Source organism: Hippocampus comes, unplaced genomic scaffold, assembly GCF_001891065.2.
Source record: "Hippocampus comes isolate QL1 unplaced genomic scaffold, H_comes_QL1_v1.1 scaffold207, whole genome shotgun sequence".
Taxonomy (NCBI): domain Eukaryota; kingdom Metazoa; phylum Chordata; class Actinopteri; order Syngnathiformes; family Syngnathidae; genus Hippocampus; species Hippocampus comes.
Window position 1 is genome coordinate 678,506 of NW_017805146.1, and position 14,241 is coordinate 692,746.

Sequence of the window (14,241 nt, forward strand, 5' to 3'; positions counted from 1 at the left end):
GAAATTCAAGTTAGCCATTTTGTCCTAGAATTGTGAACTCTGCTTTTCGGGCATCCTTATACTTTGAAAACGTGGCGCATCTTCAAGCAATGCAGTAATTGTCCCGTGTTGATATTCTGGCCTTCCCCGGGACACCAAATGACAAGAGAGAGAAAAAAAAAGAGAGATAATTGTCTCTAGTGATAATATCCTTTCATGATTTAATGTCCCAAGTTGCCTTTCTTCTTTATTTTGTCTCGATTCTGAAATTTTGAGCTTTTTGTACCAGTTGATATTTGTGCTGTGCTCTGGCGCCCTCTAGCGTAAGAGAGGAACAACACCTGGTGGGATAAAAGGGTGGAAATGAGGTGTGTGTGGGAAGGTATTGAAAATTGAAGTAAAGCCAAGATTTTTTTGTACATTTGTCTGATTATTTATTCCGACGTGTCCCCACTGGTGTTAATATTAAGCTTCGCCAGCGTTATTGCAGTATAGTTTATGCCGCGGTTGACTCAAAATTGTCTTTCAGGTATGAGCGCTTAAAAATGTTATTCCATGTTATTTTGTACTAAAGCATCACCTGTCTGAATCAATGCCAGGATGCGGTTGAATGAAGGGCGCTCAGTCACCGCCTTCTTCCGGAGCCTCCAGCGAATGGCGTGTCTCCGGAGGCGTGGCCACGTAGGGCAGGCGTGTTTGGCAACAGGTTGCTCTGGCAGCCACGAGCAGGCAGCTCCGATAGTCCCCTCGGTCTCATCACAAGAGGACGCTTCGGGATTATTTCCGTGCAGGTAAATTAGCTAAGAATTCCATTTTTGTAAATGCTCCTATCTAAATGTTTAAAACGTGTGTGTATATGTATATGTCTTTATATATACTGTATGTGTGTGTGTATATAATGTTTTCATTCTCATGTTGCCACCGCGTAGTCATCAGACGCAAAAAAAAAAAAAACAGACTCCCTGTGTTAATTAGATCGCAGCGCGTTGCGTAAACTAGGATAAGATGGCATTATTATAGCAAGCCTAAGCTTTAAATGGGATGTGAGGGCGCTTAACGAATGTTTACTTGTCTTCTCATGTGGTTTCGACGCACACCGATACCGACTGATCCGACAGGTGGGTGTGACGCAACCGACCCGTAGCAGATAGACAAACAGAATTGAAGTCTTTTAAAATCCTTGCGTGCTTCATGATGAATTTTCATGTGCTTTGATCTGCTCTTGTAGCCATAAATAATCCTGACCCTGGAAAAAGGTGGGGCTTAATTTGACTCACTTTGAGGTGATTTTAATGAGTTGCAATTTGCATCTTTTGTACAATGTTAGCCCCCCTTCTCAACAAAAACACCAAAGGAATACTCCAAGCAGGATAGCTTCTCCACTGTGGCATTTTCCCTCTTTAATTAGACAATCCACAAACTGTAAACAATGCTGGGTGTATTATTTTTTTTCTCTGATCTTAATCAATGTGCTTGGAAGAAGATGCATCCATTTTTTAATGTGCTTATTTGACACATAACCACTTTCTTCCCCCTTAATTATTGATGCGCATTATTCGTCCCCATTGCGTTGTTGTTGAACCTTCAAACATAAATCACCAAAACATTGCAAGCGATTCTAACCTTGTTGATACCATTAACAGTGTCGTTGATTATCAGTCAACACCTTGCTTCTCTTTCTTTCTAATCCCCTGGAGAGAAGTAGAGGGGAGAAAGTAGAAGCACCCGAGAAGGAAGCAAGGGGGCAGCTTGGCCTGTTCGTCAACATTCCCGCCTCGGTTCACAGTTGTCGCGGCGCTCCTGGTAGTCCATCAAGAAACAGAAGCAGACTCTCTCTTCTTATCCTGTACTAATCCGCCCATCCATCCCGCTTGTGAGGGTGCAGTCCTCCTCAGTGGCTGCCGTGTCCTCTTAATCACTCTGTATTCTATCCGAAGGCAAAGCACGCGCCACGTCGTGTGTAAAGGGACTGTCTGGAATCCATGGAATTTGTATGTTTTTTACCGAGAGTGAAACAAAGGTTGACTTTGATTCCCCGGATTCCCAAGGTAATTTGTGTTACACTGTAACTGTTCAGTTAGAGCAGGTTAGACTTAATTTCCTGTTGAGGCTCGCAACTGGGACCTTTAGTCTGGGAATCCCATTTTTGCAATCAGAAATTAAGATAGGCAGGGAGTTTCAAATCCTGGCCCTCACTGGTATACTACCTCTGGTTGTTTTGCAAGGGGCAAAAAAGCCAAAGAAAAAGCATATCAGTATGCTTACAATGCTGACTATAGAACTTTCCACAACTATGCGAGCCCATTTCCTCCATTAATCCTGGCCAAGTTCTGAGGGGCTTTCAACGTTTCTGATATTTCGCCATAATTGCACGGTGAAAATGAGAATATTTGTGCTCTGTTCTCGCTGATGCCACTCAAAGTCAACACGCTCCGCCTGAGTGACTCCTTGGACAACAGTCTGGCAAAGAGTGGGGGGGAGGCCCATTGCGGACATTAGAGTCTTTTGTGTGTGTGTGTGTGTGTGTGTGTGTGTGTGTGTGTGTGTGTGGGTGTGTGTGTGTGTGTGTGTGTGTGTGTGTGTGTGTGTGTGTGAGTAAATGTGTGTGTGTGTGTTGAGTAAATGTGTGTGAATGTGTGTTGCGCTCCGCAGGGCCAGAACAATAGGAACGAGTATTACCCCGACCTGGGTGTACTCATCTTCCTTCCACTTTTGTTGTTCTTGAACATGCCAAGGAGTGCCAACTGTTTTCGATTCATGCCAGAAAACATGACTGCGCAACAGTTATTGGCAGGAGTAAGGCGTTTTTTACATTTTTGGCATGAGACAGTGGAAAGACACAAGGGTTATTAATTGTCTTCATGAAAAAACTCCTGCAGTGCAAAAGCATCATTCATGTCTGCTGTGATGTGAACCAAGTCTTACGAAAGCTTAAAAGGCTTCTTAGAACGGTGTAAGCATTTCTCTGGACTGCTCTATTGGAAACAAGTCAGTTATCGAAGCAGCACTTGTGTTTGCGTGAATGTTTGTTTGTCCTGCCTGCGGGAGCAAAGTGTCGAGGTTGTTTTGGTGTATGTTCAGAACATGCCCCGTGGGGTGAAAGTGATCTAGTGGCATGAACATAAATCTCTCCCATTAAGAAGGAATTCAAAGCTATTCTTTAGGGCGGTTTTCTCCAACCTTAAGTGAGCAAGGGCACATATTTTACAACAAAAGAAAATATCAATGCACAGCGCAATACTGTACATAAATGTCACAAAAAGCACATATGCTACTACGAAGCCGAGGGCCTATGTAGTTGAACATGAAAGCCATGCATTCGCGGGAGTTGAGTTGAAAGGCGCAAAAAGGTAGCTGCAATTTCCGCCCATTGGCAAGTGTCTAGTTTGATTGACGACCGGCCCAGGATGTAGTCAGAAATCGGCTGGGTTACAATCCGGCCCCTGGCGTGATCCAGAACCAGAATTCTTCACCTTGTTTGCATTTCCGTTTTCTTCAAAGGCGCCAGCCAGAAAGTGGACATGAGCACACTATCCGCCGACAGGAAGCCTGTCGTGGACTACGGCGTTCAGATCCGCTTCATCAAGGACCTCCACGACACGGGTGGCGCGCCGCCAGACAATACCAGGGGAAGCAACGCCATCTCGCCCCATCCCGCCAGCAAATATGGGGTGGCGGTGCGTGTTCAAGGAATCTCCGGACAGCCGTACGTGGTGCTGAACGACGGCGCCAAAGGCGACTCGTACGGCGTTCAGCTTAACACACCGGCCACCGGCCCCGCAGCGCCCTCATCATCGTACAAGGGCGCTCCCAAAAGCAATGGTACAGCGGAGTTCATCACCCCTCACGCCGCCGGTGCGATTCATGCACACTCCCCAGAAGACGAGGACGGGGAAATCTATCGCAGCCCCTTGAGAAGACCTCCGGGGGACGGGCAGGCGGGCACTCAAGGGGAGGAAGAGGCCAGGACTGCAGAACCCCAAGCCAAGGCGGCTGCTAGTGAAGCACAGAAAGAGCGGGATGGGACTAGTGAGGAAGAGTACAATGAAGCCGGGTTGAAACCAGTCAAGGTGACGAACGCTGCCGGACCCAGGGGGTTCAAACAAAACGGATTGACGGGGTCCCCTTCCAAATACGCCGACAAGCAGCTTCCGGAGTCACCTACGGAGCCCCGGGCGTCGACCGACGAGAAGCCCATCGACACCAACTCGTTAGCTCCAATCAATAAGCTCATCAATAAATTCAACAACAGGACGCCAGGCGGCACCCCGCAGACCAGGGGCCGGAGCGGCGCCCGGCAGCAGCTCAGGTTTGAAGAACGCAAGCGCTCCAAAAGCCTGGAGGCCCGGAAGGAAACTTCCCGGCCCTCGCTGCCTTCGCCGACTTTCAACCCCTACGGTTCCCTTCTGTCTTCCGACTTGTCGAGTCGTGACGCTGCGCCGCCGGAGGCCCCGCAGATGAGCTTCACATCACGGGCAAAGTACAGTGCCAAGGAGAGAGGCCAAAAACCCGTAAGATCCAGTAAGATGGTGGTGGTTGTACCGCTCAGCGGGTTTTCTCCCAACGTCTCACTTTTCCCCTTCAAGGAGATACCGCCGAGGACCCAAAAATTCGCTGGGGAGAAGGTTCAAGCCAAACCAGCTCTTTACAACGGTGCCAAAGAAGGGTAAGCAAGTCGACCAAGTCACTGGGATCAGACCCTCCAATATGTCATCCGCTCAAGAGTCATCCCCTACATCTCTTCGTCTCCTTTCAGCACCAATGAGATTGAAGCACCCCTCGAAAGTAAGACCGCCATTGTTTACGAGACGACCAGCACCTTGAAGGTATGATCGATTTATTAATTTTTTTCATGAACTTAACAAGATTTAAGCTCTTGTCTTGGCACAAAACTCAAAATCTTCAGAGTAGCTTTGGCGAGTCTGACTCGTTGCTTTCGGATACTTTCAGGCCACTGATGTAATCCATTCATCCTTGACGTACCCATGTTAGTAATTTACATCCATTTCTCCAGCCGGGCGTTCTGTGAAGAGAAATAGCTGAATTTTTACAGGTCAGCAAGACCTTCCCCTAAGATAGCGAAAAGAATAGCAGCAATCGCTTTCCACTCGCTTGAAATTGTGGCCGAACCCGTCCTGTATGCCTTCATCGCAAAAAAGAAGAAGAAATCTTGAAGCGAATCAATTGACAGATAACATTTAGCAAACGGGACGCTGGTGAGGTTTTGCATTTGGGTCAGAGTGCGTCTGGTGTAATGTTCTGCTCATAATGAAGCAAACAGATGGCTGGGAACGTGTCCCCCTTTGTGATCAAATGAAGCGAGGCCCACTGTTTCACTCACACCTCTTTTGTCAGCTCACGCAATGATTTAATGGCCGTGTCAATCCCGCCGCTCTTTAAGATCAACCTCACTGCCGCTCTTCTGAATACACGCTGCCACTCTTAACAGTGTGCTCGCGTTTCTGCATCAATCTTGCAGATATCCCACCCTGGAGTGTGCGCGTTATGGCCTCGTTGTGTTGTCCCTGGTCGCCTAGCAACCATGCAAATGCCCGGTTATTGAGAGGCATTAATATTTCAGGTGGATTGGAACCGGGCACTTGCCGGGGGGGCTTTTCTCGAACACAGGCGGGTCCTGAAGTGGCCCGGTGTTCTTTGTGGCCGCCCACACGGTTTTTGCATTTTTAATGTACCAGTGTACTCATTACCCAAACGATGAAGTTGGCATTTGTGTTACGTAAAGTGCGCATTATTCAATTCTTGGAGACAATTGTGCCAGGGAACAAATTATACATCATTTCCTGTGGGGATAAATGGATTGTAAGGACCTTGGACTACTCTATCTCCGCTTTGTGATCCTTCCCGAATATGCCCCTCGTGTGTGTGTGTGTGTGTGTGTGTGTGTGTGTGTGTGTGCGTGTGTGTGTGTGTGTGTGTGTGTGTGTGTGTGTGTGTGTGTGTGTGTGTGTTTACTGCAGTGTTATGTTCGCCGCTGACACTGTGGTTTGTTTGTCTGCCCCACTGATGCCAGAGTGTTGGGTTACACAACTCGTTTGCTTTGTGTGACATCATGCTTCATCATTACAGTGGGAAAAGAACACAATCTGGGCTCGAGTTTTCCAATTTTTCTCCATGGTTAAGTCAGTGCTTGCTACTCACTATTTATTTACAGGCTGGATGCTTCAAATCTCATGCTCTGAGACTGCCCGCGGTCTCCAGAAGCCTCCAATTACACAATAATCAAGTGACTAAATTTGGGAAAAGAGAGCTTAGGCCCCCCGTAACAAAAGCCATATTTGGCATTTTAATGACTGAAACGCCCGCACAAAACTGAGCGATTTGAAGCGGGTATGCTTTTATTCTTTCTTCATTCTGAGGCACTGAGGAATTGTTTTAAATCTCCCCCAAAATGCAGATCTCTTTTTAAAAAAAAGGGGCAAAGATGAAGGTGCCCTGAGGAGCAAGACACTTTTTGTTTCAATGTTTGTGTGTGTGTGTGTGTGTTACTGTAGTGAGTGTGTAGGAGGACAAGCGCGTGTATGGATCTCCTTCTGCAGCCTTGAAAAATGGGGGCGGGAGTGGGCGAGTGACACCTAAGTACGCTTGCCAGTCGTGTGCGCGTTTCTGTGTGTGTGTGTGTGTGTGTGTGTGTGTGTGTGTGTGTGTGTTTGTCTTTAACAAATTCACAGCACGCCGCCGGTCTGACCGGTTCTCCACAAGATGCTCAAAGAAACTAGGGCGAAGAAAGGAACCAAGACAGATAATACAGAGCGAATAATGCATGCGCGAGGTTGACTCCAGACTTAGACTGTGCTATGTCTGTGTGCAAAAGGATGGACTCCAGAAGAAATGTAACACCGTGGAGCTCGAGGAGCAACTCGCTCACTGCAAGAAGCAGCTGCAGCGAGCCCATGAAGAGTAAGGACGGCTGTAGTATGTAGTATGTAAGATGTGTTCAGTCCAAGTCAACTTACGGCCCGATATTGATCCCGACAAGCATTTAGCCCACACATATATGACTAAAAAAAGTCCAATGGCCCCTGCCTGTCTGCCTGTGTGTGTGTGTAGGTTGACCGAGGAGCGCCTCGGTCGAGAGATGGCCGAGTCTCGCCTTCGTCTGCAGGAAGATCAACTGGCCGAGCTCCAGGAGGCGCTCAGGAGGGTCTCGGAAACGGCGTCCCACCCCGACTCGCTGAGGACGGTACTGACGCAAACCTTCTGCCCAATTTGTGTGCATACAGCAGATCAATTTGAAAAATTACAGATCGTGAATTTATCGCTTGAAATATGTGATTTCAAATGAAGTTTTAAAATGTATTGCGCAAAAGTTAAAAGTGAATCAAAAAAAGTATAGCGATGGAAAACATGATGATGCAACAACTATGACATGGCTATTCACCAAATTAGCATTATTATCGCCGATCTGAGCGGTTTTGTGTGGCGTCAGGACGTGGCGAGCCTGCGGGCAGAGCTGGCCGAAGCGTCGGCGCGGCGCCGGCATCAGGATGAGACGCTGCGGCAGCGCGGGCGCGAGCTGACGGCCCTGAAGGGGGCGCTCAAGGAGGAGGTGGAGTGTCACGACCGCGAGATGGAGATGCTCAGGGAGCAGTACGGACTGGACATGAACAACCTCAGGAAGACCATGGAGCAGCTCACGCAGGTGCGCCGGCGTCATTGCTCGACTCCCGAGTCGACGAAAAGGCACTCGGGCTTCGTGCTCGGCTCTCCAAAGAGAATCCCGCCATTTGTGATCGCTGCCGGAAAACTTTTCATCATTCTCCTCGCGGCGGATTTTGGGATTCGCTTTGCGCCCGCTATTTCTAGAACGTGTGAGGCTGAGTGTGAAGGCTCGATCGGAGGAGATGTGTCGCGCGGTAAAAAGCACAGTCGGGGAGGAAAAAGCAGCAGGCAGACACTTTTGACAGTTGCGCATCTCATTCTTATCAAGGTGCATTTTTACATGCGGTACAGGAAGCCGACGTCTGCCCGTGGAAGAAAAATCAAACTTGGGCTGCGTTTTCAAATCAGAACGATCTCTATGTGCCACGTCTTGGTGAAGCAGCGTGTGACTCATGATCCAAATTTATTACTTGACGCTCTGTTCCAAGGAACTAAACTAGTGCAAGCGAGTGCACGCAAATAGGCTTTACTTTTTGTCAGCCCCCCGCCACCCATCTCATATTTTTTTCCATATATATATATATCTATATATATATATAGATATATATAACAAATATTTTTTATAAATATTTATTTGTATTTTACGCCAATTTATGTGTTTTTCTTAATCTTGCCAAATATTTTTGAGAATTATGTTTTATTGTATTTGAGAATATTTGATATATTTTTTTGTAATGTTTATTTTTTGTTGATATGTCAAATATTTTGAAACTTATTAATTGGGGGAGTTCTTCATAATTGTGTACTTTTTGTTTGTACTGTTCAGTGTTTTTTTTTTCATTTTTTATGTTTGTCCTTTTTTGTTCTATTTTTCCCATTTGTCTATTTTTCTTAATTGTAATATCTATTTTGGAAGTTATTTTTGAAGTAATACTTCTCCTACCCCCTCCCCCACCACACCGCCCTCCCCTGCCCCGACTCTTAATATCTTGTTTAGCTTGACTATTTACCACTAGCTGATGTGGGTCACGCGGTTCATGTTTATTGGAAGCGTGACATAATTCCTCCTCGAGAGAAATAAAGTTGTATCTGTTTGCTATCTTTTGTTAGTCACAGGAACAGATCGAGCAGGAGCGCGAGCACGTCAACGCAACCCTGGTGAGCCTGGAGGAGGAGCTGGACAGCTGCAGGGATCAAGGAGAGCACTGGAAGTCGCAGCTGGACGCCACCTCGCAAGAGCTGCAACAAACGCAACAAACGTGAGCCCCGCTTGCATCATTTGTCTCTGTTCCACTCCACTGGAAGAGGAGCTATGTCTCCAAAACGTCGTAAAAGAATCTCATCATTTCCCAAATTGGAATGCAATGAATAATTACAATTTTAAGAATCTGCCATTTTTTTTATCTTTAATCATATTTAATCATCAAACGTTGGTGACACTTTTTCTAAATTAAACTAAAAAAAAAAAAAAAAAAAAATCCTCCTAAAATGATCACCCCATTTTGCTCATGATATAATTATGATTGGACTTGGTCTTATCATTGGAGTGTATTTCCATAAAAATAACCCAATACAAATGCATTTCCATTCCTGCAGTTATCATTACAGCTTTGCTAAATTGTAAAAATAAAAAGCAAAACACAAACACAAATTATCTTGGAGCATGACCAAATGTTCCTCATCCAACGGGTTTTTCTTCATTCGCCTTAAACTCTTGAGCGATACTCATCACTGTTGTTATTTTGCGTTTTTGAACAGTCTATCTGTGAAGATGAACTGAACATAAACAAATACTGCACTAATCTGTCCCGTATGAGCATTCATGTATATTCTCCTTGATGTATTCCGTGTTTTCTTTTGGAGCGGGCCTTTCTGTACATTTGCTGTTTACTTCTTCCACTAAGTTGTCAAAACGCATTGCGGCCTTGGCCCCACATCAAGCGACTTCTCGTTTTGATGTTTTTCTTTTCGGGTCCATTTTTAATATCTCACAGTTCAAAGAGGCATCGGCGGAGATGCTATTCGGTGCTTTGATCGAAGTCTCCGTTTGCTCTTTTCTATTTTTAACACGTGCACTTTTCATCCGGCAGGACGCGGACGCACTCCGGCGGGCCCATGTGAGAACTTAGAGAGCGTGTTTGTGTGGCTCTGCGTAGACGTAGTTTCAAATCAGACGAGCTGTCATTTTAGAGATTTTGGGGGGCACGTGTGAGAGTGTTGAGCTCCCATGAGTAGCTAACTCCATTCACAAACCCAATCCCCCTCTCGTCCCCTCTTGAAATAATTTTGAAATTGGTAACAATAAAAAGGTAAGTGAACTCCAGACCAACCGCTTCACCCCGTTTGTGCTGCAGCCCTTAAAGGAGACATAGTGTGCACCTTTTTCTCTGTCGTAATTGAAATAGGTGTCCTATAAATGTGCGCCTGGCCAAGTATTACCCGAAACATGTTTCCATACTGCTCACCTTTTCTGAAGGCTATGCTGAGAGCGACTTCAATTCTGCTACGCTTTCACCCATCGTTAAAATATCTTCTTTCCCATCATAAAACCTTTCTCATCGAATTGCGATTCCTCCCCGCACCCCATTGTCATTTTCCACAGTATGTCCCCTTTGAGTGTGTGTGTGTCTGTCTGTGTGTTTTCCTTTTTGCGGTCTTGCAGTGTGAATGCTGCGTTTCGCCGGCTTATTTTAACCGTGAGCGTCCTCAAAAACTGTGTTGTGGTCTGGCCCGCAGGCTGCTGAAGTGTCAGTTGGAAAAAGGAGAGTTTGAAAGCAAACTGAAGGAAGTCCAGGACTCGCAGCTCGCTGTGCACGAGCAGAGCTCGCCCTCGTCGGACGAGGTAACGCAAACGCGGATCGAACGACTCTTTTCGGCCAGCGTATGTTTTGATCATGTTTACAAGTAGTTCGTTAAGGATGTTGCAATACAAATTGTACCATCAATATCCGGCACGCTGACACTACTCTCAATACTTTAAAGTTGAAGTCGTCCTCGGATTTCGAAGCAAATTTCTTCATTGGAAATCATGGAAACACAACTCTGAACCATGTTTTTAAACATCATAGAATTGTTCAAAGCGGTCAGCCTGGTGCTGATGTCAAATTTTCATTTCTGATGTAAAGTCCCGTGAAAAGCCAAACAAGAAATGTATGCCCTCATGACCCGAAAAATATTCTTTTGAAATAATTATTTGTACTCACTATCTGGCAAGCCTGATACTTGGCGGTTGCTCCGATATCTTTGAGCAAATCGTAAGGAAGTCCCAAGTTCAGAGTGGATTTCTAAGGGCTTTCCCACCCCGTTATTCAAGTGCTCCCCAGTCTTTTGTACGCCCACCCACCCATTCATCCTCATCCTCAAGGAGCTTCAGCGTTGCCTGGACGATCTGCACCAGGCCCGCATGGCAGCGGAGGAGCAGAGGGCCGCCCTGCGCGACCAGAGCGAGACTCTGGAAGCCCTGGAGAGAGAGAGCGGCGAGCGCGAGGCCCGGCTCCTGGCGCAGATCGCCGACATGGAGGCGCAGAAGGCCGAGCTGGAGAAGGCCCTCCAGAAAGCCAAAGAGGTGAGCGACACCATTCGCTCCTAAATGGATCTGTCTATCCCAACCACTCTCGTTTTACATCTCAACATTATTTTTCCCAGAAAAATTGTAACTCTGAAATCAGAGAAAAAAAGTTCCCATCAAGTGACACCTTTTTTGTTCCCGCATTAGATTTTTTCCCCTGTCACATTTATCTCTGAATATCATGACAGTCTTTCACGTTCAGTTGAAATGTTCGTTCTTGTATTGAAGCATGTTTTGCCTTCTGGTCTTCTGGTGAGATTTTGCTCAAATAACAACATTTCGGCTTCCTCATAACAATCGATGTCGATTTTACCTCAATTCGTGGCATTTGGCTGCCGGGCTGCTCAGTCGTACCGTCCAAAGTGTGCAAAGTACGCAAGACGTGATTGACTGACCAAGAGAATCATTTGCTGTCTTGTGTGCAGGCGTCTTCGGCTTCTTCCGTGGCGGATCACAGCACCAACATGGAGCTCCAGGAAACAAACGCTCGCCTCCGAGAGAGGATCGCCCGCATGGTACTCGCTGCGGCCGCGGCGAAAGCGCGGCCGAGCTGCACCCACAACACACACGCCATTATGTAAATGCCCGTACTGTACAATAGAAAAACAAACAGCCTCCCGCGCACTCTATTTCCAGCAAAGAATGAGGCCGGGTAAATAATCCCTCTCTTCGATGCAAAATAATCTTCTGTTTGGAAACTGATATGGAGCAGAAACAGATTGAGAGCACATGTCAATCCAGTGAAAATGACGCCCAAAATGGCTCATCACACTTGGGTTTCATTTGTTTGTGGAAATTCAACCTTTGTATTTTCCTCAACTAGCGTCTTTGAATTCAGACAAATAAACGTCTCCCCTTTCCCCATGATGGTGAAGGAGGTTTTATGTTGAATGAACCCATTTCGGTTTTGACCAAAAACAGCAGCAGCGACGGAAGCACCCAAACTATTTTTTGGGGGCCTTGTGATGTATTCACATCGCAACATTTTTTCTTGTAAAATATTTCTGTTTTTTGATGTGATATAAGCCAGATTCTCTCTAGTGAACTTCTGAAAAGAAATCCCAACGATCAACCTAAAGTTACGACTTTATTCAGGGAAAAAACATACACAAACAGCGGGTGAATTAAAGTGCGGAAGGCTTACTCGTGTGGTAAACGAGTTGAGTTGAACCCTAACGAATGGGAACCCCCCCCCCCCCGCCCGCCCCCTGCAGAGGCTGCACTCCAGCGCTGCCAGGAGCCCCGAGGCCGAGGAGGCGATCGAGGCCCTGGAGGACGAGAACCGCTCCCTCAAGTCCCAGCTGGAGGAGGCCAAGCGAGGGACGTCGCGCCTGAGCAAGGAGAGGGACGAGCTGAGCCGCCGCCTGGAGGAGCGGGACCTGGAGCGCGAGGCCCTGCGGCGCAGCAAGGCCGACCTGGAGGAGCAGAAGAGGCTCCTGGACCGAGCGTTGGAGAAGATGAACAAAGAGGTTTTGCCGACGTGCCTTTGCCCGCGCTCTGCCTCGGCGGGTGTTCATGTGAGCGTCCCGCGTACAGGTGGAGGTGGTGATGGGCGACTCCCGTCAATCGGTGGCCGCCCTGCAGACGCAGCTGGATGAGTCCAGGGAGCGCGCCAGGAAGGACTTGTTGGAGGCGCAGCGCAACAACAAGGACCGCATGGCCGAGCTGCAGAGGGCACTGAGCAACCTCAAGACTCAGCAGGAGGAGGTCAGGACTTGGATGCGGACGTTCCCAAAAACGGGAACGTTCCCATTGTTGGGGGATGACTGCGCGACTCGCATTGCCTGACACTTTTTCGCATGGCCATACATAGGCAATGACAATGTCATGAAATGGATGGCCACATACAAGGAAATTACTCCCACACTCTTCGGTGGGTGTGGAGAAGTTCGTTCAACAAAATTGACTGAGCGCTTTCTCCAAAAATTTGCTCACTGCCAGACTTGTTCCATGAGTCGGTCCCCACTGAAATACAAAACTAAAATAAAGAAAACGTACTTGTGCCACTGAGGTGCTGCTGTCTGTGGCTTCAGGTGTCGCGGCTGAAGAAGGAACTGCTGAGCTGCAGCGAGGAGCGAGACGGCGCTCAGCTGGAGCGAGACCTGCTCAGCAACCGTCTCAAGCACTTGGAGAGCGAGCTGGAGTCGCAGAAGGGAACGCATACGGACCGCAACCGTGAGATCAGGGGCCTGGAGGTGAGGGGGGCCAAGCAGGGTGACGGACAAGGAGTGACCCATCTTACATGTTCGGAACCTCTCATAGATGCTGTGCCCAAATTCGTCGCCACGTGCGTCCTGCACTTAGAACAACCATATACCTCCGTCAAACCCACCAGATTTTTCTTGCATTACAACTTTTTTGGGGGTGGCTCTAAATTTTTTAGTGTGTGTGGACACTTTGGACAAGAAGTTCCTGCTGCCACCAATCTGCAATTCAGTATATCAACGGGCACCATGCTAATGTGCTGTGTTTGCCGTATGTTGCCAGGACAAGATCAAGACGCTGGAGATCGAGTTGGACGAGGAGCGGAGCGGCGTTGAGCTTTTGAACGATCGCATCACGCGCAGTCGAGATCAGGTCCAGCAGAACAGCTTCACTCAGTCATGTTATTTGCCAAGTGCTGTCGTTGACTTGCACACTTTTTGCCTTTCAGGTGGACCAGCTCCGCTCCGAGCTGATGCAAGAGCGCTCGGCCCGACATGACCTAGAGATGGACAAAAGTGCCATTGAGAGGCAGGTGAGCCAAAACAAAAAAAAAAAAAAAAAAACAGCTTCACTCAGTCATGTTATTTGCCAAGTGCTGTCGTTGACTTGCACACTTTTTGCCTTTCAGGTGGACCAGCTCCGCTCCGAGCTGATGCAAGAGCGCTCGGCCCGACATGACCTAGAGATGGACAAAAGTGCCATTGAGAGGCAGGTGAGCCAAAACAAAAAAAAAAAAAAAAAAACACAAATGGTGGCGCCCGATTTGTGGTCCTTTCCCGACGTCCGCGTATCCGTGCAGGTGAAGGAGCTGAAGTCGCGCGTGGCCGACATGGAGGGACAGACGAGACCCTCGGCCGGCATCGCCGCGC

The 14,241-nt window shown here is 47.6% G+C and overlaps 1 protein-coding gene and 1 long non-coding RNA gene across 2 annotated transcripts in view; one reads left to right on the plus strand and one right to left on the minus strand.

The window, feature by feature from the left end:
- Positions 1-6: 6 nt before the first annotated feature.
- Positions 7-14,241, plus strand: part of cgnb (cingulin b) — a 17,867-nt gene continuing 3,632 nt past the window's right edge. Inside the window, exons 1-16 of the mRNA XM_019867755.1 lie at positions 7-770; positions 3,481-4,490; positions 4,566-4,645; positions 4,736-4,805; positions 6,812-6,897; positions 7,048-7,180; positions 7,427-7,639; positions 8,710-8,858; positions 10,336-10,441; positions 10,964-11,164; positions 11,593-11,682; positions 12,382-12,636; positions 12,704-12,874; positions 13,201-13,362; positions 13,655-13,744; positions 13,821-13,904. Of these exons, the coding sequence (XP_019723314.1) occupies positions 3,501-4,490; positions 4,566-4,645; positions 4,736-4,805; positions 6,812-6,897; positions 7,048-7,180; positions 7,427-7,639; positions 8,710-8,858; positions 10,336-10,441; positions 10,964-11,164; positions 11,593-11,682; positions 12,382-12,636; positions 12,704-12,874; positions 13,201-13,362; positions 13,655-13,744; positions 13,821-13,904 (2,880 nt within the window). The 5' untranslated portion in view covers positions 7-770; positions 3,481-3,500. The remainder of the gene's footprint in view (positions 771-3,480; positions 4,491-4,565; positions 4,646-4,735; positions 4,806-6,811; positions 6,898-7,047; positions 7,181-7,426; positions 7,640-8,709; positions 8,859-10,335; positions 10,442-10,963; positions 11,165-11,592; positions 11,683-12,381; positions 12,637-12,703; positions 12,875-13,200; positions 13,363-13,654; positions 13,745-13,820; positions 13,905-14,241) is intronic.
- LOC109514659 (uncharacterized) lies at positions 9,653-10,329 on the minus strand. Its single transcript, XR_002168025.1, has 2 exons — positions 10,115-10,329; positions 9,653-10,064 (listed from the first exon to the last, which is right to left on the minus strand). It is a non-coding gene; the product is annotated as an uncharacterized LOC109514659 (long non-coding RNA).